This window comes from Schistocerca nitens, unplaced genomic scaffold (genome assembly GCF_023898315.1).
Source record: "Schistocerca nitens isolate TAMUIC-IGC-003100 unplaced genomic scaffold, iqSchNite1.1 HiC_scaffold_375, whole genome shotgun sequence".
Classification (NCBI taxonomy): Eukaryota; Metazoa; Arthropoda; class Insecta; order Orthoptera; family Acrididae; genus Schistocerca; species Schistocerca nitens.
The window spans coordinates 6861896-6886528 of record NW_026045909.1 but is presented as its reverse complement, the minus strand read 5'-3'; the positions used below and the strand labels follow the sequence as shown (position 1 = coordinate 6886528).

Here is a 24633-nt window from a genome sequence, read left to right as displayed (position 1 = left end):
TCCAGATTTTGAAAAGGAGTTTATACTAGCATGCGATGCATCAAATCAAGCATTGGGGTGTGTTCTTAGTCAGGAAATTGATGGGAAAGAACATCCTGTAGCCTATGCGTCTAGGCAGTCGAATACAGTGGAGAAGAATTACTCAACAACAGAGAGGGAGATGCTTAGTGTAATATATGGAATCACATATTTTAAATGTTATTTATAAGGGAGAAGATTTCGGATAGTGACAGATCATGCTGCATTGAAGTGATTGTTGGGGTTGAAGGATCCATCTACTAGACTCGCTCGATGGGCTGTGAGGCTTATTGAATTCGACTACAAGGTGGTGCACAAGCCTGGGAAGAAGCATGGTAATGCAGATGCACTAAACAGGAAGGTGGCAAAAGTAGAAGTTATAGGTTGTGACCTAGCAGTATGGCAAAAATTACAGGACACAGACAACAATTGTAAATTGTATCGGATACAGCCACAGTTTAATTTGTACGATGGTCTTCTGTGCAGGGAAATTAAGTTAGGGCCAAGGTTAGTAGTGCCAGTGAAGCTGAGGGATGAGGTTTTAAAGAAAGCACATGATCATGTGTTATCTGGTCATGGAGGGTGTAGAGTGACGAATAGGAGAGTGACAGAGAGGCATTGGTGGAGAGATAGGAAAGGAGATGTGGATCAGTATGTCAAGAATTGTATACCATGTGCGCAGAGAGCAGATTTGAGTCGTAAACAGATACAGCTACAATAATTACCGGAAGCAACATGTCCATTCTCTTTCCTGGGGATTGATGTCTTAGGACCTTTTAGACGAACACCATCAGGGAACAGATTCATTCTGACAATAATAGACCATTTTTAAAGGTATGTGGAGATGGTGGCTATGCCAAATCAACAGGCAGCAATGGTTGCGCAAGCGTTAATAAATAACTGGATTTTGAAGTTTGGTGTACCAGAGACAATAATTACTGACCAAGGGACCAACTTCATGTCAGATTTAATGAAGGAGCTGTGTAAATTGTTGAAAGTAAAGAAGTTGAGGACAAGTGCATTGCATCCACAGGCCAACGGAAGGACAGAATGGGTACACAGAACAATCAGGAAGATGCTGAGTTTTTTATGTGCATTTGCATCATCATCAGTGGGACGAGTATTTGAAGCAAATTGTATGTGCATACAAAGCAAAAGTCCAGACAAACACCAGTTTGTCTCCATACGAGGTAACATACAGGCGAAAAATGCCATCACCGTTTGATTTAGTGAAGCTACAGAAAGGGAGGACTGGTGAATCTGTACGGCAATTCGCGAGAACAATTCGGGATGTTTGGATACAAGTACAAAAGGCGAATACAAAGGCTTTGGTAAGGCAGGAAGATGCAGTGAAGAGGAAAGGAAGTTTGCCACAGTATAAAGTGGGACATTGGGTAATGCTGTCCAGCCCCTATATGCAAAAAGGGAAAATGAAGAAATGAAGAAATTCCTCATGAGGTATCAAGGGCCATACCAAGTTGTTAAAACCACATCTCCTGTTAATGTTAAGCTTCAGCTGCCAACTAGAATGACGATAGTACAAGTTGGGCAATTACGGCCAGTTAAAGGTTGCCCGGATGTGATTCCAGGGGTGTCCCAGGAAGGAAAGAGGAAGAAAGAGAGAGTGAAGAGAGATGCTAAGTGCAGAGAAAACCAGGAAGATAGAGTACCGCATGATGTACCATATGCTTTGCGATCTATAAAGTGGTACAGTATTTGTAGTTTTTTTTGTTTTTGTGTCTTGTATCATTGGGTTTGTGTAGATTAATTAGGTATAGTATTTTATATGTATTTTTGAGTATTGTGAGTCTGCTAGGGGCAGCAGTCTTTTTGAAGAGGGAGGAAGAGTGATGGTGATCCCTGTCCTCAGGTCACTGAAAATGGAAGTGTAGCATCTGACGTATGTGGAGTGTTGTTGGAGGAGAAATCAAACGCAGTTCTGGAGAGATAAATGCAAGGAGTAAATTCTGCGGCAAAGCCATAATAAATATGTGTTGAATGATGTCAGAGTTGTACGATTTCCTGTTTAAATTTTTAGTTATTGACAGTGCTGGGTCAGAAAAGTCATGTTTATATAAGGTAAATTTAGGGATGAAAGTAGTCACACAATCAGTGTTTAGTTTGGATCAAAAATAGTGAATGTTGGATGAAAATCTTTGAAGCTACAAATATGGGACATGTGCACCATGCAGTTATTTTTAGCCAGGGGGGAAAGGAATAGACTGTCCAAGGGCCATCATGGAACCAAAATTGAACTTGCAACGAGTCGGGATGCATTGGACCTTCTCCACCTACGAGAATTTGATAGTAGTAGCAAGTTGTTTTGAGCAAGGAGTGTTTTCGGAAGCGAAACATGTAGAGCTCGAAGGAAATGGAATTTTAATCAATGGAAGTAAGTGTAACATAATAGGACCAACCTTCCATCTGCCAGCGTCAGTTTCAGGAGTCACACAATTCAATGTTACGCAGCCACAGATGTACTGGCCAGAGTTTTTACCAAGGCAGAATCTGACCTTGTTAAATCAAACTCTGGAGCAAGGTCTGTTGAGATCCATAAACCAGTTTGTTATAGAGCAAGAGGTGTGCATACCAGCCGAACAGCTTGTTCAACATGTCATGCAGTATAGGGATAGGCAATGGCAAATAACGATCATTTTGAGCACTTATGTGCCAAGCGTCATCGCAGCCTTAACTTTGTTATGTGTTGTTTTCTTTCTGATCAGGTGGAGAGCCAATTCCTAGAGGGATCTGAGGGTAGTTCAAGTCCCAGTGGGTTGGATACTGAGGGCGTGAGACTAGTAGGTAAGGGGTTGGTCAAGCAGTGGTCGTCCAGTAAGGAATTTTTACGTTTTGTTTTATGTCATGGTTTTAAAAGGGCACTAGACCTCATTTAAGTTTCCTAGTAGTAAGTAAGTATGTCATAAGTGCCAATCCAAACAAGTTTAAGAGTTAGTTAAAGGGCGACCCGGGGACCAGGTCTTGCTGAAGAAGGGAATAATGTAGTGGCACCACTGTTTAGGATAGGGAATGTTAGTGTTGTGCGATATTCTGAGCACAAGTTACAGCCAGGTGTGGGCTGGATTGCAGTAAGTTATGCTGACCAGGGGTTGTGAAATGGAATGGAGGCCACAGGGGCCATCAAACTGCTGAAAAGAGTAAACGCTGCGCTTCACATGTCGCAAGCTATAGGCAGAAGGGGCCCACTGGTGCCACTGGGGTGTGGGGTGTACGTGACTCGGAGTGATGCATTAGCAAAACACAGGCGCGCAGCCAAGTATAAATAGGTGTCATTTTCTAATGAGATTCATTCAAGTGTGGCAGCTCTCCTGGACGGCGGCACGTGTCACACTGCCGGGCTACACGCAGCAACAGATGGGGCAAAGTGTCCCAGTTCACGGCTGGTTGTTGGTTTGATCCTCTGAGGTCGACTCGGAGTCTGCAGTCAGCCAGGGTGGGCCACTCTTTGACTCGCTACCGCGGACAGTCGTCTCAGCTCCCAACACACGCCAGAGACTTTTGTGGTGAGGGGCCGCAGATTCTGACGCCGGATAACGAGCGGTCATTGCCTCCGCTTTTCCAGCTACACCATCTGAGGAAGAAGCAGCAGTGGGGCCAGCCTAAGGCTCCCTGCGGAGCAGCGTGGAGGCAACGGGGATGGTGGCCGCTGACACAATTGGAACTCTACAGCTGGCGAACATGGCCGGCATGACACAGCGTTACATTGCACAGGTCGCTGGGGCAGTGCCCTCAGCAATGCGGGGCCTGTGACGTGGACCAAGGTGAACAAAGCTCTGTAGTGGATACGAATATATCATTTGGAAAGTTCTCTCCACGTTTTAATATGGCACCCACCAACTACAATACTCTGGTTTATGTGGTTGATTGATTTTGTGCTATACTCCTACCTGTGATTGAATATATTCTTTTGGTCACTACCCGTAGTGAGTGTTTTGAGTCAGCTCACTCATCTTAAACTCAGGCTCTGAATTTTTTCTTCTCTTTTGATGATTTTGAAGGTGTGACTTTATAGATGTAAACCTGCAATTTGTAATACTAGTAGTTTACATTGCCCCTGCACTTATTTCTATAGTTTAGTGTTGTAGTTTTGACTTCGTATCATTTGTCTTGGGACAGAATGTTCCAAAGATCTGAAAATCTGAATACCATGTCTTCATATATGTATAGATTATGACTTGTATAGTGTTTTCAATAATATATTATGTATCAGACACTTCTATACATCTGTATTCTATCTTTTGGCATCATTTTGTACACCGTTTGGCAAACCTCATAGTAGGTCGTAAAATATTGTAAACACATTATTTCCATATTATGTGAGGGGGATGTTGTAATGGGACATCTTCCTCTAGCATTACTATTCCTCAACAGTAGTTGCTGATACCAGTATTATTTTTCAAATTTTGGACAGGTCACTATTATCTCAGTTGCTTTTCTGAAAAGTTTTGTATAATTTTATATACAGTGTCTTACATTTCAAGCTAAAATTTATGAAAAGGAATTACTTTATAATTTACTAGTTCTAAATGTACAGTTAAAATATTTTTTTTAGAAACATTTTAAATTACGAATTGGCCTCAAACCCAAGCAACAGCAATTGTTCATGCCTACATGAGTCACAACCCGAAGAGGATTACACCCTTGATAGCACCTCTTCTACACCTTTGCTGAGGCCCTCCTTCCGTGGCAGACAAAATGAGTGTAGACTGGACTTCTTTCCAGTCCTGGAGGCTATTATCCTAAGAGGTCCCAGAACTCACCTAACATTAGAGCTCGCAGTAACTATCAACCCCTGCCTCCCTGTGTGCTTTCTTGGACTCTGCTGAAGGAGCACGCACTTGTCATCGACTCACAGGTTGAATGGATGAAGTGAGATGGTTTGGTCACCACATTGCCTCTCTGCCTAGAGCAATGCAGATGCATTGCAACTTGCTACTCCCACCTGTGGTGAGCATGGCTGCCTCGCATCAGTTAAAATGGAAGGTACCTTGGCAGCAGAACCCATAAGCAAAACAAGTGACACCTGAAGTGTCCCATGTATCACAGCAGTTTCTCCATTGCCACCAAACCCCAAGGCAGCAACCTGCAGACTGCTGACCGAGGCCAGCAGCATCAGCAGCTGTTTGTGAAGTGCAGCGATCTCCTCCTGTATCTGCAAACAGTATGCAGACTCCCTGTCAAACCCACTGCTAAAATCCTAATGAAAAGTGTAGGTACAAAAAGGGTAAACACAAACCCTGCTAGCTTTTAAACAGGGTTTCGCACTATCTAACTCATTAAAAACACAAATGCAAGCTGCTAGTGAACATGGAACCCATCACTGGTTTACTACAATATGGTAGAAACAAATGAAGGTTCTACTCTCCCAGTGGTTCACAAACAGTTGTTGGCACCTGACAAGGAAATGTGGATGTGGGTGATTATGTAATGATATTCAAAACTACAAAACTGTGGTGCTGCAGGCAGCCTGAAGCTACACTACAAAAACTACAAGCTACAAAAAATGAAAATGATAGATAAAAATGATCTATGTTGTTTTTTTATATGGATTTTCACTACCAAATCTATTAAGTTTACAAGTTACTGTAAGCATTGAAAGTGTCACTGAGACTACTTCACTGAATACTGGCAGACAAGAAAACGAACATAGAAAGAAAGAATTGTATCATAGAATCATAAACAACTAACTGAATCATGGTGTTGGAGAGTAATTATGGGAAGAACACTGAGAACAGATTTATAAAGCAGAAAAATTTTTCTTTCTTGTAGTATAGCACTTTGGAAAAAAAAAACAAGGATAAAAAACCAAGGATAAAATTCAACAAAGGCAACTCCTGTGGTTAAAGTATGTTGTGCTGGGAAGAGAGAGGTCTCCCAAACTGTGAGAACAAGAGGTAGCCAAGAACAGAAGCTCCATTACCACCAGAACTGTAAAATCGTCCAGACTTTTATTAAAAAACATGTATACCATTCTCAAAAAATAAGACATTCCAAGAATAAAGTAAAAACAGCTTGGAACATCATTTGTTCAAACTGTGACTAGTGGGTTGGCAAATAATAATGTCAGGCATGATGAAATGACATTTTTAGTATTCCAACTACAAAGTAATTGTTACTGAAAGGTAAAATAAGTGAGAATGTCATTACTAAGTTAACACAAAAATAAATTTGTCCTTCAAAATAATACTCATTTACTTTCTGGTAGACTGAAAAGTAAATGGGAATTGTTTGAAATAATGCAGTTGTTCATTCTCCCTGGATGAATGTGTCAGCTATGGTGAAATTTATCTTTCTTTTTATGTTTCAAACCCCCTAAAAACTTATCATTGCCTGTCTAGAACTCCACCCTCTCTGGCGTTAGGCAACAGTAGGACATGAGTCTCAAGTGTCATCTTTGGCTTTGTTAGTATGTCAGTTTGGTGATCCTTGGATGGAATATTTTCCCGTGTAAATTCATGCTTGTTGTACTTGTCATGCTGAAAATGGTAATACATTACTGTGCTTATTTCTCTAGTGAAACTGTTGGTTTTTAATAAGCTTCACAGTTCCCAAAATGTTGATATTGAAAGCTGTTTTGAGGCTGCTGAACAAAGCCAAATCGTGGAGTCAACTCTTTATCCAAGTACTTTATTGTACTGAATGGCTAGAGGCAATATATTAGGCCTCATTTGTGGATAGGTTACTGATATATCTGCAGAAGGTACAGGAAAAATATCCACGTATAAGATAAATATGAAGTTTATTGCAAATCATATGAACAATCTCCTCCGATTGGAGTTAGTCTGGAACACAATAAATGAAGACAAGTCACTTCTGGAATATTGAAAGAATAATAATAATACCTGAAGGCTGTAGACCTAAAAACATCACAGTAAATTGAAAGTTCCACAATCCAGTGCCCGTACACTAAGCGTGCCACAAAGTGCAGAAGGGATGAGCAAAAGTTATTCATGGGGATGCACTGAAGCTTAAATCCAGCACATCACCAATGAACACAAAGAGAAATACTACAAATTCTAATTGCTGGTCATGGTGTTTGAGGTCACATCTCTTTGGTGAGAAGTAGTAATCCGATTCTTTTATAGACCACCTGGGTTGGGAACTGAAGTGGTAGGGTGCTTCAGAGAGAACTTGCATAACATCAGTAACAATTTTCCTGATCAAGAGGTTGCAATGGGAGGGTGACTTCAGCTTGCCAGGCATAGATTGAGAGTGTCATGCTATCAAAACTGGTGCCAGAGACAGGGATTCATGTGACACTATTCTGAATGTCTTGTCTGACAATTACTTCAGGCGGATAGTTAAGGGAACCAACTTGTGAAGTGTAATCTCACCCCTCCATTCTACTTCCATCTATTGTCCACTTTATACAATGTCCAGTTCAAGTAATTGATAAGCAAAATCTTTTACGAAAATTTGAGAGGAACGAAGATTACAATAAACTTTCTAGTTTACATAGCTTGTCATGTCGAGTTGGCTCCAGTTCTTCTTGTCTATGGGTCTGATCCTTGAAACTGAAAATGTCACATCAGGTCCTCACAGTTGGTATGAACTAAATAAATCTGAAGATTGTTGTTGCAGCACTTTTTTTACATAAATATATTTTCTCACAGTTTAGTATATCATGCAATATTTTGATTTTTCACATTAACAAAGCCAAAATTACAGTGTTCACACAAAAATACGTCCAATCACATCAGAGGCATGCTTACAACTCCCACACAAAGTGGACATAACAATATTCCAAAGGGTTTACTATTTTTCTTAACAAATGACTTTCTACTAGTTTCCATTACATTAGTAATTTTGATTATTATTTCATATAAATGAATCCAGAGATAAACATAGGAAACAGCACAGAAATGCATAATTAATAATATAAATTTTAAGTGCAGAGTTCACAATTTTCAGTATCACACCCAGAACTGATCGGAGTTCTTTGGTTTCAAGCTGAGCACAGAGTTTCAACCACAGGGTCCATTGATTTTGTGACAGTCTTAGTTGCACATTTCTGGACCTGCATTGTGAGTTCGAGAATTGTAGGACTCTCCCTGACAAGTCAGGGGTGCACTACATAGAGGAAGCAGCCTACTTGGGTTCAAGTTACTTCTGGAGGGGACATGGGGATTTTTTGGGTTAGCTGATAGTTTGAGTCCTCTGATGAATGCTCCCCAGCCAATATGAAGAGAGTGAAATCAGCTCATGTACAAAGTAAAGACACTTTGAATGTCAAAATCTTAACAATAAATTGCCAAAGCAAATTTACCACACTTCAGGAAAGCAGTTGCACTCAAATTATACTTGGAACTGAAAGCTGGACCAAACATGAAGGAGAAAGCTCCAAAATGTTTAATCAGACATGGGACATATAGTGAAAAGACAAGCCAGATGCCATAGGTGGGGGAGTGTCCATTGCAATTGACAATCAATTGCAATTGACATCAAACCTGAGCCTGACTGTGAAGTTATTTGGATTTCAATAATCAGCCAAAATGAACTCAATTTAACCATCAGATGTTTCCCCTAGTCACTTGATTCTCCAATAGTGGTTATAGAATCATTCAAAAAAGTCTATGATCAGTTGTGTGGAAGTACCCTGATCATGGAATATTACTTGGAGAGGACTTTAATCTACCGAGTGTGGAGTGGGGTGTCCATGGATTCATTGCAGATGGTATGGACAGTCAGTCTTGAGTATTTCTGAACACATTTTCCAAAAACTGTCTTGAGCAGCTATTTCAACAATGCACATGCAATGGCAATATTCTAGACCTTGCATCTACCTTATTGACAGTGTCATCATATTATTTGCCATGTCATCACAGCAATGATAGTTAATAAAGTTAATAAATCCAGCAAGAGAGCTAGGAAGTTTTTCATGCTTGAAAGAGCAGATTAGCAGTTGTTAGTATTCTACTTAGACAGTAAATGGACATCATTTACTTCAAATATGCTAATGGCCTTGCCACGTTGCATGCATTGGTTCTCGCTCAATCATTGAATCAAGCAACGTCAGGCCCAATTAGTATTTGGGTCACCTGGGAACACCTCACACTGTTGACTCAGAAACATCCACTTGAAAGACATGCTCCTGGCCTTTGAGTCATATGACATTATTATTATTGTTATTATTATTATTATATGGTTCAAATATGATTAATGTATATGTATTATGGGTAAAGTTTAAACTGATGGTAAATTTCCCACTGTAAGTGCACTAAGGTTGGAAAAGACCTATTGAGTTTGATAACAAAATTCAGATAATGCTGAGGAAGCAGAGATTGTTGCACTGTCAGTTCAAAAAAGGAAGCAGAAATGTTGACATGTAAAAGTTAGTAGACATCTGAGTGTCTATAAAGATTGATGCGCATAGCATACAACAACTTCCACCACCAAATGTTAGTGGAAGATCTTGAACCTCAGAAAATTCTGGCTTACATAAAATCACTAAGTAGGTAAAAGGTTTCTATCCACACCCTAATTGAAGAATCTTGTGGAAGAGTCTTGTGTGTGAATAGAAGACAGCAAAAGGAAAGCTGAAGTTTTAAATTCATGTTTAAAAAATCATTCACATGGAGGATAGTATAGGTATACCATCATTTGACCATAGCACAAACTGTTGTATGGAGAACAAAGAAACAGGCTCCATGGCATTGAGAAGCATCTAAAAGAGTTGTAAACAAATAAGCTGCAAGATGTGAATGGAATCTCACTTCACTCTTACAGAGAGTACACTTCGGCATTGGCCCCTTACTTAGCTTGCATTTATTGCAAATCTCTCACCCAGCACACAGTCTGAAGTGACTGGAAGAAAGCACAGGCAAATCCTGAATATAAGAGTATATGAATGGAGCCTCAAAATGACAGACTAATACCAAGCATAATGGAATGTAGTCAAATTAAATCAGCCATTGCTGGGGGAACTAGATTAGGGAATGAGACACTAAAGCTAGTAGATGAGTTTTGGTATTTGCTTAGTAAAATAATTGATCTTAGAATGATCATTCTGGAAGCATCCCCCAGGCTGTGGCAAAGCCATGTCTCTGAAATATCCTCTCTTTCAGGAGTGCTACTTCTGCAAGGTTTACAGAAGAGCTTCTGTGAAGCCTGGAGGGTAGGAGGCGAGGTACTGGCAGACCTGAAATGAGGACAGGTTGTGAGTCGTACTTGGGTAGCTCAGTCGCTACATCACTTGCCCGCGAAAGGCAAAGGTCCAGAGTTTGAGTCTCAGTCTGCCACACAGTTTTAATATGCCAGGAAGTTTCAAAATAACTAATGATGGCTGACATAAAGAGAATATGAATTTAGATTGGCACAATGGGAAGAAAAGTGTTTCTGAAGCAGAGAAACTTGATAACACTGAATATAGATAGATCTGTGTAAGGAAGTCTTTTTGGAAGATATTTCTCTGGAGTGTAGCCTCATATGCAGGGGAAATGTGGACAAGAAACAGTACAGACAAGAAGAGAATACAAGCTTTTGAAATGTGGTGCTTTCGACTCATTCCACATCATTACGAAATATCGTATTCATGATCCATGGAACTAGTATTAATCTAATCTAATCTAGAGAAGAATGCTGAAGATTTGATGGGTAAATCATGTAACCAATAAGGAAGCACTGAATAGAATTGGGGAGAAAAGAAATTTGTAGCATAACTTGACCAAAAGAAGGGATTGGTTGATAAGATGCATTATGAGGCACCAAGGAATCACCAACCTAATGGAGGGAAGTGTGAGGAATTAAACATTGTGGGGGAGAACAAGAGATGGATATAGTAAGCAGATTCAGAAGAATGTAAGTTGCCTTAGCTATTTGGAGATAAAGAAGCTTGTACAGGGTAGAGTAGCATGGAGAGCTGAATCAAACCAGCATAATTCTTGAGTATATTATAAATTCAAATGCAATAAATTCCCTTTGGACAGGAAAGCTTTCCATATTCACAGATTTATGGAAAGTGTTTGTTACAGTGCCCTACTGCAGACTGTTAATGAATGTCAGAGCATACAGAATATGTTCCCAGTACTTGTATTGCTCAAAGACTTCTTAACTGATAGAACCCAGTACATTGATCTGGGGAAGTGTTTATCAGGGACAAGAGTACCATCAGGAGTGCCCCAGGAAAGCGTCATAGGGCTGCTCTTGTTCTTTACATACATAAATTACTTGAGGGATAGGATGAGTAGTAATCTGCAACTGTTTGTTTGTTGATGACACATAAGTGTACAGGAAAGTGTCATCATTGTGTGACATAGAAGGATGCGGGGTGAGTTAGAGAGAATTTCTATTTGGTGTGATGAATAGCAGCTTGCTCTTCTAAATGTAGAAAAATGTAAGTTAATCCAGATGAGTAGGAAAAACAACCTTGCAACAATTGAGTATTGGTGGTATACTGCTTGACACAGTCATGATGATTAAATGTGCAAGTGTAATGTTGCAAAGTGGTATAAAATGGAATGAGCATGTAAGGTTGGTAGTAGGTATGATGAACGGTAATTTTGATTTACTGGGAGAATTTTTGGAAAGTATAGCTGATCTTTATAGGAGGTCACATATAGAATACTATACAACACTTTCTTCAGTACTGATGGAGTGTTTGGGATTTCCACCAGGTCAGGTTAATGGAAGACACAAGAGAAACAATTCAGAGGGATGGCGCTAGATTTGTTACTGGCAGGTTCAGTCAACATTGTGTATTACAGACATGCTTTGTGGACTCAAATGGGAATCCCTGGAGGGGACACAATGTTCTTTTCTTGAAACACTATTGAAAAAAATTAGTGAACTGGCATTTTTAATTGACTGCCACCAACAAGCATTTTGTACAAGAACTTTGAAGGAAAGATAAGAGAAATTAGGGTTCATTAGGAGGCATAAAACAATCATTGTTGCCTTACTCTGTTTGCAGGTGGTGTAGGAAAGGGAATGAGTATTAATGATACAACATACCTTGTGCCGTGTTCTGTGTGGAGTTTGTAGGTGGATGTGGATGGATGAATGTATATCAGTACGTAAAAATCTCTCTGAAAAGAACTGTGGACTGTTATTGGGTAATAGGCTTTAGAAACCCCCACTTCTAGTAAATAGTTTTTCTGTGCTTCTCTGTTATTTTTTTTAGTATTAAGTCTCTAGACAGGATACAATTTGATAAATTCTGAACTAGTATCCATTCATTAATTCATCATGTTCTGCAGATCCCATCAAGAATGAGAATTTTCAGGGATACAAGCCAAGGTATACATTTACGTAAGACAAAGACATAGTAGAATCTTAAGCTGTCTAATGTATTAATGATAAATTATCACTACACTACTTAATGCTAGTAAGGCTTGTGCCATCTATATTTAATTGAGTAAATTAGTAAGTGACTGCTATTAGTAGTTTAACATTTACTTGACTGCAACATAATTTTTCAAAGAAAATATGTTTTACGTATGTGAATGATGAGTCCTATTTAAAGTACATTCGCACTTTCCAAAGTAAACTGACTGTCAAGAAACCTTAGGAAAACCAATTATATCCAGTTCAGCTCTGGCCACAAATTGCTCAGGAGATAACTATTACGCATGACAGTCAGCAGATACAAAGGGTATACTGCAACAAATTCTTAGGCCTTTACATAGATAGCAAGGTTAGTTGGCAACATCAGGTCTTCCAGACCATAAAAAGTTTGTTCACGGGTACTTCTGCCATAAGGAAATCTCACATTTTGCATACATGACTGTAACAGTGTCCACTAACTTTGGGCACTTCCACTCTATATGTGCTCTGGAATTATCTTCAAAGAAAATTTTCTTTCTGCGGAAAATAGTTGTCCAAATTATGTGCAGAGTTCCTCCAAGAATATGCTGTCATAATCTTTTTAAGAAACTTGGGATACTTGCCACCACTTCCCATAATACTTATTCCAGTATGAGCTTCACAGTTGACACTCCTGTGCACTATGAAGTGAATGCCATGTTCTGTGATCACAATCCAAGAATGGCTGACCTCCACTGTATTTTTAAATATCTAACTCAGGTACAGAAAGGTGCACAATATTCCAATATCACATTATTTAATACATTGCCAAATATTATTTATTTAAAAATAAAATAAATATGTATTTACTTGGTAAAACTTTTTATTCATTAGATGAATTGTTAGCAGAGATACAAAGAATTTTTATGCATGCATCTTTATTGTTTATTTGTTACATTTTGTTGTGAAACATGTACTGATCATTGTATGATGTCTTTTTTTTCAGTTTTGCTTCTGTTTTTGTTCTAGTTTTACAATTTTATACTTCTTGCAGCTGTTTTCTAAATTAACTGTACTTTCTCTTGTTACATGTTCTGTGTAATTTACATTTATATATTCTTTCACATGTTCCACATCCTAGGATCTCACATGCAAATGAGGATCAATGGAATGTATACACTGAGGACATACAAGTCATGGGATAGCAATATGCGTATATATACAGATGGCAGGAGTATTGCGTACACAAGGTATACAAAAACTTCCGAAATCCATAATGTCAAGAGTGTGCTGAGAACATCAAATTTCAGGCATTAGCCCTCACTATGGACAATGTAAGCGGTGGTGTTTGTGTAGAGCTGTTAGTGCTGACAGACAAGCAACACTGCATGAAACAGCCACAGAAATCAAAGTAGGTTGTATGATGAATGTATCTGTTGGGACAGGGTGGCAAAATACGGCATTAATGGTCTACAGCAGCAGATGACCGATGCAAGTGCCTTTGCTAAGAACATGACATTGGCTACAGTGCCTCTCCTAGATTTACAACCATATCAGTTGGAGTCTAGACAACTGGAAAACCATGGCCTGGTCAGAGACCCAATATCAGATGGTAAGAGCTGATAGTATGGTTTGATTGCAGCACAGACCCCACAAAGCCATGTACCCAAGTTGTCAACAAGGCACTGTGCAAGCTGGTAGTGGCTCCATAATGGGGTGGGCAGTGTTTATGTGGAATGGACTGAGTCCTCTCACCCAACTGAATCATTCAGCTATTTGGAAACCATTTGCTACCATTCATGAACTTCATGTCTGCAAAGAACAATGGAATATTTTCTGGATGACATTTCACCATGTCACCAGGCTACAATTGTTTGCAATTGGTTTGAAGAACATTCTGGATAATTTGAGCAAATGATTTGGCCATCCATATTGCCCGACATGAATCCCACTGAACATGTATGGGGCATAATCAAGATGTCAGTTTGTACACAACATCCTGCACTGACAACACTTTCGGTACTACGAATGGCTGTAGAGGCAGCATGACTAAATATTTCTGCAGGGGACCTCCAATGACTTGTTGACTTCATGCCATGTCAAGTAGCTGCACTACGCTGGACAAAGGAGGTCTGACATGATATTAGAAAGTATCCCATGACTTTTATCACCTCAGTGTGTAAATAAAATAAAAATATTGTTTTATAACAAGCACTGGTATTTGCCATGTTGCTAACAGAACTTTACAAAGCCTGACTTTAGATATCGAGATAATTTGGAGAAAGAGTGGCTAATTAGGTATATTTTTAATTTTATTTTGAATTGGTATGGATTCCCAATTTCTCACTTTATGTTAGGTGAGAACTTATTGAATATAGCACCACCAAAGAAAGGAAACTCCATTCTGAGCCCTGGATAAGGAGGTAAAGTCCACATGAAAATTATTTTTATGTCTTGTATTGCGACTGTGTGAATCACAAGTAAGTTGAAATAGATTTTTATTATCAGCTATAAAAACTGTTCAGGGGTATATGTATTGGGTACTGCGTGTAAGAATTCCAAGATCCTTAAAAATGCTTCTGCAAGATGTACAGTTATCTACTTTACACAATATTTTTACAAGACACTTCTGCTGAACAAACATTTTATTTACATTAGATGCAGTGGCCAGCAGAGAATGCCGTTAAGGAAACAGAGGCTGAAAATAAGCAATATAATCTAATGCTCTTGCCTTTAGGCCAACACAATGGGAGATATTTTTAATGGCATAACACTCTGAACTGAGGCTGTTGCTAAGTTTATTTGCATGTTGACTCCATTATCTCTTGTTATCCAGCTGGAAACAAGGAATTTTACACACTGTGATTCATTCAGAATACGGCCATTAATGTCTACTTCTTGTGCTAAAGGTCATTATTGTTTTCTTGAAATTTTATAAAATACAACTTTGAAAAATTGAGACTTAAACCATTAGCTGTGAAACACTTGTAGACCTGTTCAGTTATCATCAAGCTGTGTGTGCTAGGACTGCGTTTGGGTCCTTGGCTAGTACGCTTGTGTCATACGTTTCTGAACTGACCATTGAAGTCATTAAAGATAATTCATATAGATCAGAAAAAAAATTGGGCCCAGTACTGGTTCCGGTAGCTCTCTACATGTTATGTTCCCCTATACTGAAGTTATTTTCAGGCCTAAAATACAGTCTATTAGTAAGAACCTCTGCCTTCTGTTGAAGCAAATGATCACTCTATGCCAACGGAATGATATAACTAACTGGATATCCTATGACTACAATATCAATGAACCACAGTTAGAATCAGTCAACTCATACAATCACCTGGGTGTAGAAATAATGAACCACAATTAGAATCAGTCAACTCATACAATCACCTGGGTGTAGAAATGTGCAGAGATATCACATGGAATGATCACATAGGCTCACTTGTAGGTAAAGCAGGGAGGTGGCAGACTTCATTTCATTGGTAGGACAATGGGAAAATACAGTCTACAATGGAGGGTACTTACAAAACATATATATTAACCACCTAAGAATACTGCTCAAGTGTGTGGGCCCATACCAAAGAGGACCATCAGGGGATATTGAGCATATTCAGCAGTACGAACGTTCACAGATTTGTTTGACCCAAGGGAAAGTGTTACAGAGATGTGGAAAAACCTGAACTGGCAGACACTTGTAAAATAGATATAGAATGTCCCTGAAAGTCAGCTTACAAAGTTTCTAGAACCAGCTTACATGAGGAATCTAGAAATATACTACAACTGTCTATAAATCCCTCCTTCAGCAGTTTTGAGGACAACGTTAGACATAGAGAAATTCCTATGTGCAATGAAGTATTCAATCAATCATTCTTCCTGCACTCCATATGCAAATGGAATGGGAAGTAAGTCTAATAACTGCTACAATGGGAAGTACCATCTGTCATATGCTTCACAGTGATGTGAACAGTTTAGATGTGGGTGAAGATGTTACCACTTAAAGACTGTTGTGAAGAATATAATTCAGATTGGGCAGCTGAAACTGGTCAGTAGTTCTGTCGAATATGCTCATCAAACTTAAAAACTGTGTATAGAAGTTTTTATAGCTTTTGGAAGCAAGTTTCTATTGCATCTGAAAACACCTGATTAAAAACTACTGTATATAAAATGTACAGATCAAAAATTATTTTTAATTAAATTATTTGAGAAACGATGTGACTCTTCAATTTCTCCTGGTGTATTTTATGACGAAATAAATCTCAGGTGAACAGCCTGGTATAAGTGTGCATAGGACACAATGCAATCAACCACGTTGCCATAATCAGCGCACCTGATGATGGCAACATGGTCAATTGCCGAAATATTGTGTCCTATACACACTCATACCAAGCTGTTCACCCCAGATTTATTACATTATTTGAGAAACAATAACAGTCAATACATTTTGTGTCTGAGAATTTGTTAAAACATTTTAAACTATATTTCCAGTTGTAAACATTATTTGTAGAGCTCACAGGATCGAAAGGATCTAGTGCAGATGTATCTGTTAGCTTTTTGCAGATGTATCTGTTAGTTTTATTTTGTTCTTCAGTTCATTAACTGAAATTAGAAAGAAATCATTCAATTCTTCTAAGCAGCAGATTACATCTATGTATTGTTATGAGATTTTTCTCATTTAATGAAAGTCAATGTTGCCTTACGCTTGTTGGAAGCACTTTCTATGTACTGTTGACAAGCAAGAGATTTGACTAGGGTTTGTCTGTCCTTGCAGTGTTTCTTTTACATTTTAAGTGAGCTATGCAAAGAATATAATTCAGATTGGACTTTCACTCAAAATAAGTCTTTTACACATCCTGTGTAGGATCCATGTCCCATCCATACAACAAGCCAAATCATCAAAATACCATTTCAGATTTTTCTAATATTTATGGTTATAAATATCTTTCATTCATCTTGAGGAAGATTATCACAAAGTGACTTACTTGACTAATTTCTTTGACCCCTATAGGCTGTATGGCATCCAGGAGAACTTGCCATCCACCTCTGTTTCTGGCCATTTTGCTCAATCCGTGATGCCTTCAATGACTACTGTAGCAGAATATTGTCAAATGACTTTTCACAAAACCCAAAGAAATTTTGGTTGTATGTATAGGCTGTCAGTGGCACACAAGTTAGTGTCCAGTCCCTAATGAATGAGACAGGAACTGAAACTGAGGGAAGCAAAGCAAAAGCTGAAACTCTTAACTCCGTTTTCAAATGTTTCTTTACAAAGGAAAACCCAGGAGAATTGTGCCAATTTAATCATTGTACCATTGAAAGGATGAATGATATAAGTGTTAGTGTCATTGGTGATGAGAAACAGCTGAAATTGTCAAGACTGACTAAAGCTCCAGGCCCTGATGGAATCCCTGTCAGATTCTATACTGAATTTTCAGCTGAGTCAGTCCCTCTTCTCACTATAATCTAACAAAGAGCTCTCAAACAAAAAAACCATGCCCAGTTCTTGGAAAAAGGCACAGGTCACACCCATCTACAAGAAGGGTCATAGAAGTGATCCACAAAACTGCCGTCCAATATCCTTGACATCAATTTGTTGTAGAATCTACGAACATATTCTCAGTTCAAACATAATGAGGTATCTTGAACAGAATGACCTCCTCAGTGCCAAACAGTATGATTTTTGAAAACATTGATCATGTGAAACCCAACTTGCACTCTTCTCACATAACATACTGAAAGCTTTGGACGATGGCAACCAGGTAAATGCAGTGTTTCTTGATTTCCAAAAAGCATTTGATTCAGTACTGCACCTACATTTTTTGTCAAAAGTATGACCATAAGCAGTATCAAGTGAAATTTGTGACTGGATTGAGGACTTTTTCGTAGGGAGGACACAGCATCTTATCATGGATGGAGAGGCATTGTCAGACATAGAAGTAACTTTGGGTGTGCTCCAGAGAAGTCTGTTGGCACCCTGGATGTTCCTGTTGTATATTAATGACCTTGCAGACAATATTAATAGCAAAATCGAGCTTTTTGCAGATGAAGCAGTTATTTATAATGAAGTACTATCTGAGAGAAGCTGCATAAATGTTCAGTTAGATCTTGATAAAATTTCAACATGGTGCGGAGATTGACAACTTGCTCTAAATGTTCTGAAGTGTAAAATTTTGCTCTTCACAAAATGAAAAAACGTAGTAGCCTATGACTATAATATCAATGAGTCATTGTTGGAACCAGCCAACTCATACAAGTACCTGGGTGTAGCACTTCGTAGCAATGGTATGATCATGTAGGTTCAGTTATGGGTAAAGCATGTGGTAGACTGTAGTTTGTTGCAGAATACTGGGGAAGTACAATCAGTCTACAAATGAGACTGCTTACAAACCACTCGTGCGATCCATCCTAGAATACTGCTCAAGTGTGTGCTACCCGTACCGGATAGGACTAACAGGGGATATTGAGCGTATACATAGAAGGGCAGCATGAATGGTGACTGGTTTGTTTAATCCACGGGAGAGTGTCACAGAGATACTGAAGGAACCAAAATGGCAGCCTCTTGAAGACATATTAAACCACCCGGAGAAAGTCTATAAATGAAGTTTCAAGAACCGGCTTTAAATGATTGCTCTAGGGATATACTACAATCCCCTACGTATCACACAGGAATCATGACTAGATTAGAATAATGACTGTTCACACACAGGCATTCACACAATCATTCCTCCCATGCTGCATACCTGAATGGAACAGGAAGAAACCCTAATTACTGGTACAGCGCGACGTAACCTCTGCCATTCACCTCCCCTTGGTTTGCACGATATAGATGTAGATGTAGAATTCTGACCAGGCCTTCTCAGCTCTCCTTACACTGTCCTCTTCCATGTACAAACAGGCCTGCCTCTCTTCCCTGTTTCCTGGATAATCCATTCCAATGATTTCTTCTTGACTGCTCCATCTTGTTCTCTCAATTTGTGTCCCAGCCCCTCATAACTTATTTTTTCTGACAATTCATGATGTGTCACAGACTCCTGTTTGTGAAGCTCTGTAACAGCCTACTTTCCAACTTCCACTTGGGTATATGACAGCCTTCACAGTTGTATTAACACTAGGACTGCCGAGTGGCCAATTTGATCACTTTTTATATTTTAACATGTTGTTATTCGGTCAATTTCTAATCTATGCTGTTGTGAGTTAATGACTTTTCCTAAATGTTTATGTAGATCATATAAATAGTCCAATATTTATTTTATCTTCATTAGTTTTCTTTGAATGACCACTTATACTTAAAACCGCCGAGTGGTCACTTTGACCACATTACATGTATATTTGAAAACAGATTATTTAAAGACTGTTCTGCGTCACTCCCCGGATTTATTCTTAGCACTCGTCAACAATGTACTAAATATGTTGGTTACTGAAGTTTATTCACATTGTTTGAATTTAAAAGCTCAACAATGCAATATGTCATTTATTGTTTGCTATTGGGTTTCGCATAAACAAGACTGATTATTTGAGTACTGGTCTCAGAGCAGTAGACATGGCTCAGATGTCACAGCGATACAAACCACGGCCATGGCCACTTTGAGATGAAGAAATTGTCACACTTTTGTATGAATCGGATGCTGAAAATGATCCTGAAGTTGAGGACCTTGTGGAAGATTCTACAGATGAAGATTACCAACCTGTCGCTAATGTGGAGAGTGACAGCTCCGAGACTGAAGATGAAGGTAATTTACATTCACTTATATTATTATTATTATTATTATTGTTATTATTATTGTTGTTACTATATGAATAATGATCAATATTATAACAGAGCTGACACTTCTACTGCTACTTCTGTTACTGCTATTTTATTGTGTGGTATGTTATCTTTATAATGAGTTGTAGTTTTCTAATTGTCTCTTTCCTCATGCAGTTGCTGAACCAGGACCAAGTGGTAATATGAACAATGCTAGAGAAGGACGTACCCTGGGTAAAAAAAGAACTGCACCTTCTGTAAGTGGACCAATACAGAATCAACGTAGAAGAGGAGAACGAAGTGAGGGTTCACTTCCAGAACCTGGCTCAAAACTCCTAGGGAAGGACGGGATCACAGAGTGGACTGTAGCAGACTTCGGTGTTACTACTCCAGGTAGGATAGGTTAACAGAATATATTGAAAGAAACACGGGGACCTACTCCGCACGCAAAGCGGCACATCTCAAATGATAATGTTTCGAGTGCCTGGCGCCTTTTTGTTGATCAATCAATGTTGAAACACATAAAGAAATGCACAGAAGCAGAGGCACAACGGCTTCTTGGAAATGATTCCTGGAGTTTGCATTTAGAAGAATTAGATGCATTTGTTGCTTTATTATATGTTCGTGGTGCACTAGGTGCCAGATGTATTGAAGTAGATGAGTTGTGGTCGAAAAAGTGGGGAGCCCCATTTTTCACTGACACAAAGAGCAGAAACAGGTTTCGAAAAATTTTGAAATATCTGTGTTTTGATGAAAAAAATACACGGTCGGAATGTTTGAAAAGTGACAAATTTGCACTTATATCAACTACTTGGAACCATTTTATAGAAAACTGTCAGTTGAATTACATACCTGGATCAAATGTCACTGTGGACAAACAACTTTTCCCCAGCAGAACCAGGTGTCCATATTTGGAATATATGCCGAATAAGCCTGATAAATTCGGAATCAAATTCTGGCTTCTAGCGGATGTAGAAACAAAATATCTTTGTAATGGGTTCCCTTATGTAGGAAAGAACAAACAGAGGGCACCTAATGGGAAACTTCCAGAACAAGTAGTAATGAAGTTGGTAGCTCCATATCGCAATAAGGGGCAAAATGTGACTACCGATAATTTTTTCACTACGGTCACACTTGGGGAGAGACTGGTAAAAGAGAAAACTAGTCTTGTCGGCACTATCAACCATGCAAGAAAAGAAATTCCGAACACTATAAAAAAAAATGAAAACTCCTCTTTATACGTCTGTTCTCTTGAAAAGGAAAGGTGGTAATCTGACTGTTTACCAGGGGAAAAAGAACAAAAATGTTCTTCTGTATAGCACCATGCACACACAAAATTTGCTGTAGATGTCTTGGACCAGATGACGAGGAAATATTCTGTCCGCTCTGGTACTCGTCGATGACCTGTACACGTATTTCACAATATCCTTGATTTAGCAGCCATCAATGCATGGATCATTTTCAAGCTAGTAACAGGGATCAAAATAAGTAGGAGGAATTTCATCCTAAATCTAGCAGAAGAATTACTTAGAGCCTATATGGAAACCAGAAATCAGGAAAGGATGCCAAGGGATGAAAAAGAAAAGGAGGAAAAGGACGATGGTGATGAAGACAGAGAAGAAGTGGAAATTCCTGCGAAAGTAAGAAAACTATACCAAACGAGGAAATGCAGAAACAAGGCAAATGAAGTCTGCAGTAAATGCAAGAGATATGTTTGTGGGACATGTACATATAAAGTAATAAAGACAGTAGTTTGTAATGCTTGTAAATAGGATTAGGTACTATACATGGTCGTATTTTATGATTGGTCTTTCTCTTAATATATTAATGGGTACTTAGTTTCTCCAGTAAGATTAATTTCTATTAATTTTAAAACTACTGCAATACAATTAGTATGGTTGCATACAAATATTGTGAACTATGGTCTTTAATATTAATAATATAATGTTCCCATTGTTGTTGTAAAATACAATGATACTGTTATTAAACATAATTAAAGTGATACATAGTTATCAAGGTCATTAATATTTACATTAAACAGCACAGCATGTATTTACAAAGAAAGTGGTCACTTTGACCACATCGGCAGTTCTAAGTATAGTACTAGTTCCAGTGGTTCTAGTGTTAAAAATACAAATTTTTGTTTTACATGTGACATTTTTGTTTTGTCATATTGGATACAACTGAATGAAAGCAACATTTGCCTTCTTTGTTTGGTTCTTCACATCTTTTTCAGCTCCAGAATCTTCTGTCACCACATTATACCTAGGAACAAGAATGAGCTGACAGTCTCCACCTGCTGCTCCCCTACAAACAGAGGCTTATGTTTGTTCCTAGAATTAACTCTTATTTCCTCTGTTTTACTTACATTTATCTTGATGCCAGTAATCTCTGTTTCTGCTTCCAAAGAGTTTAGAGTTTAACCTGTTACACCAGGTTTTTTGCATGTGCATGGGCAATTGAGGAACCTTTGTTATGTTCAAAATGTCTTGGAAGACATTTAATGCTGATCCATGACTGTTTCACTTATTCTATAGCCGCAATTGTGATGCACTAGTATTCGAGTAACAAAATCTCCACTTCTCTTGGAATTCCTGATTCTTCACAGGGAGATGGTCTGCTACTTCACCCTTCACCATTCACACTTGTTTGACAGCACTGGAAGCATATGTGCCAACTAACCACTGTGTCATATAATAGTGCATTGCCTCTGTACACATCCACCAACTCGGAATGGGTGGTTCAAGTGTTGTTTATCACCAAATGCAGAAAACAAATTACTGCTTGATACTTCACTTTACTAATGGGCTGTGCCACTTTGTTTTGGCTCCTTGTGGCTCCATTATGGCATTGCGCTATAGCACTGTGGCATGGGTATTCCACTGTGTACCAGGACAGCAGACAACTACCTTCAGCTCAAAAAAATTAATTAGGGTTTCTTTGAGATAATAATTAAAACTTTATGGCTATCTCTCATATCATATGTGCACTATAAGTGGGGTAGCTTGGGACATTTCTATTACCTCCCCTCATGTTAAAAGTTAATTGAATTTAGCTTTCTTGGTGATGAATGAAACAAAACACACTGGTTCACATCAACAGAAAATAAATGCCCAAACCCTAACCAACAACACACTATGGAGCAAACTACCCACACCAGGAAGCAAAAGCCTAACCTGGGTGTGTGACTCAGTTGCAATGTGGACCTACCTATTGGTACTGCATCTTTGAAGTCCATCCACACATCTTTGACCTGTTATACCTGCTCTTAACCGGAGTGCAGTTGCCATCAGGCTGCACTGCAGAATATGAATTCTGATGATGGATTACTCTACAACAACAACACTCTGGCAGGGGTTGGCACACCTGTAAATGAATGGCAAACAGGTATATTAAAATCTTAAGACTGTTGAGGCCATGTGTCTTCCATTTGGTAGGTGAACATTCATTACATCAACTGCACAACTTTCCAAGTGCATTTATCAGAATTCATGAAACTCATGCAATTGTGACTACTTCTGATCAACACAGCACTAGTACCCCTAACAAAAAAGGTTACTTGTATATGAATTTACAAGTCTCAAGTTGCCATAACACTTCTATACTGTGTGGCATACATTTTATGGTCTCTGCCACGCAGAACTTGAAACCACGACACCTGTAAAGTGTAGGATCTGTTGGCAATTAATAACCCAATATTCTCCAAGATATACAAATATCTAAACCTGCTGTCATAACCTAGAAGTCAGTGAGATGAGATGTCAGTGACACATCTCAAGCTGATGTGTGTAGTGTAGAAATTAAATGACATTATCTAATAGTAACTCATTTCACACTGCTACCAATGTGGGCTAGCAGACAACACACTGGAGTACAACTACCTCTACAGAAGAATTGATAAGCATAGTTAGTGATTGTTGAAATGTTATGTGTAATCAATTTCAAAATCATCTAGACCCATTAAATACAGTGTTGTCAGCTCTTTAAAGCTGGAAGTGAGTGGAAAGAAGTTAATGTCATACATATGTCAGGAGAAATCACAGCAGATTGTAGGCATGTCAGAGGATACCAAAGCAAGAGCCTAAATTATATTTTGATTAACATAACTTTATGACTGAAGCGCCAGTCACCAGAAGCAGAGTTGTTGGATCATTCACAATATTCTACAAGCTCATGCAATCAATAGTTGTGCACACTTATGCACACAAAAGAAAGAAATTACTGACTGTTAGAACCATCGTAATTGGTGGTGGGTAGGGCAGTGATGGCAGCTGCAGCAGCTGTGTATTTGGCTCTCTTTTCTCTCTCCATCCCTTCTGCAGAAAGTCTCATCTGGCCTCTTCCTACCTCAGCAGCTCTGCAAGTACCTGTTGGACAGAAAACACAGCTAGCACATGGAACTTGGGAAACAGCTGGGATTAGCTGATGCCCAGCCTCTATCACTCAACTCACTGAAATATCAACCACAGAGTTGTTTTAATTGAAGTAAATCTACACTGTCCACTTACCAAACTAGCCATGAGATGGATTATGCTTGCTGATGGACTTGGCTGTCATGTTGCGCATTAGTACAGGGCACTTTCCTCTTATTGTGGCCCTTACCTCCTGGGTATGAC

General features: G+C 38.9%; 1 protein-coding gene across 1 annotated transcript in view; it reads left to right on the top strand.

The window, feature by feature from the left end:
- The window catches only part of LOC126229559 (piggyBac transposable element-derived protein 4-like), a 36504-nt gene extending 14684 nt beyond the window's left edge, over positions 1–21820 (top strand). Inside the window, exons 2-3 of the mRNA XM_049942326.1 lie at positions 19804–20003; positions 20195–21820. Of these exons, the coding sequence (XP_049798283.1) occupies positions 20527–21288 (762 nt within the window). The 5' untranslated portion in view covers positions 19804–20003; positions 20195–20526 and the 3' untranslated portion in view covers positions 21289–21820. The remainder of the gene's footprint in view (positions 1–19803; positions 20004–20194) is intronic.
- Positions 21821–24633: the final 2813 nt, after the last annotated feature.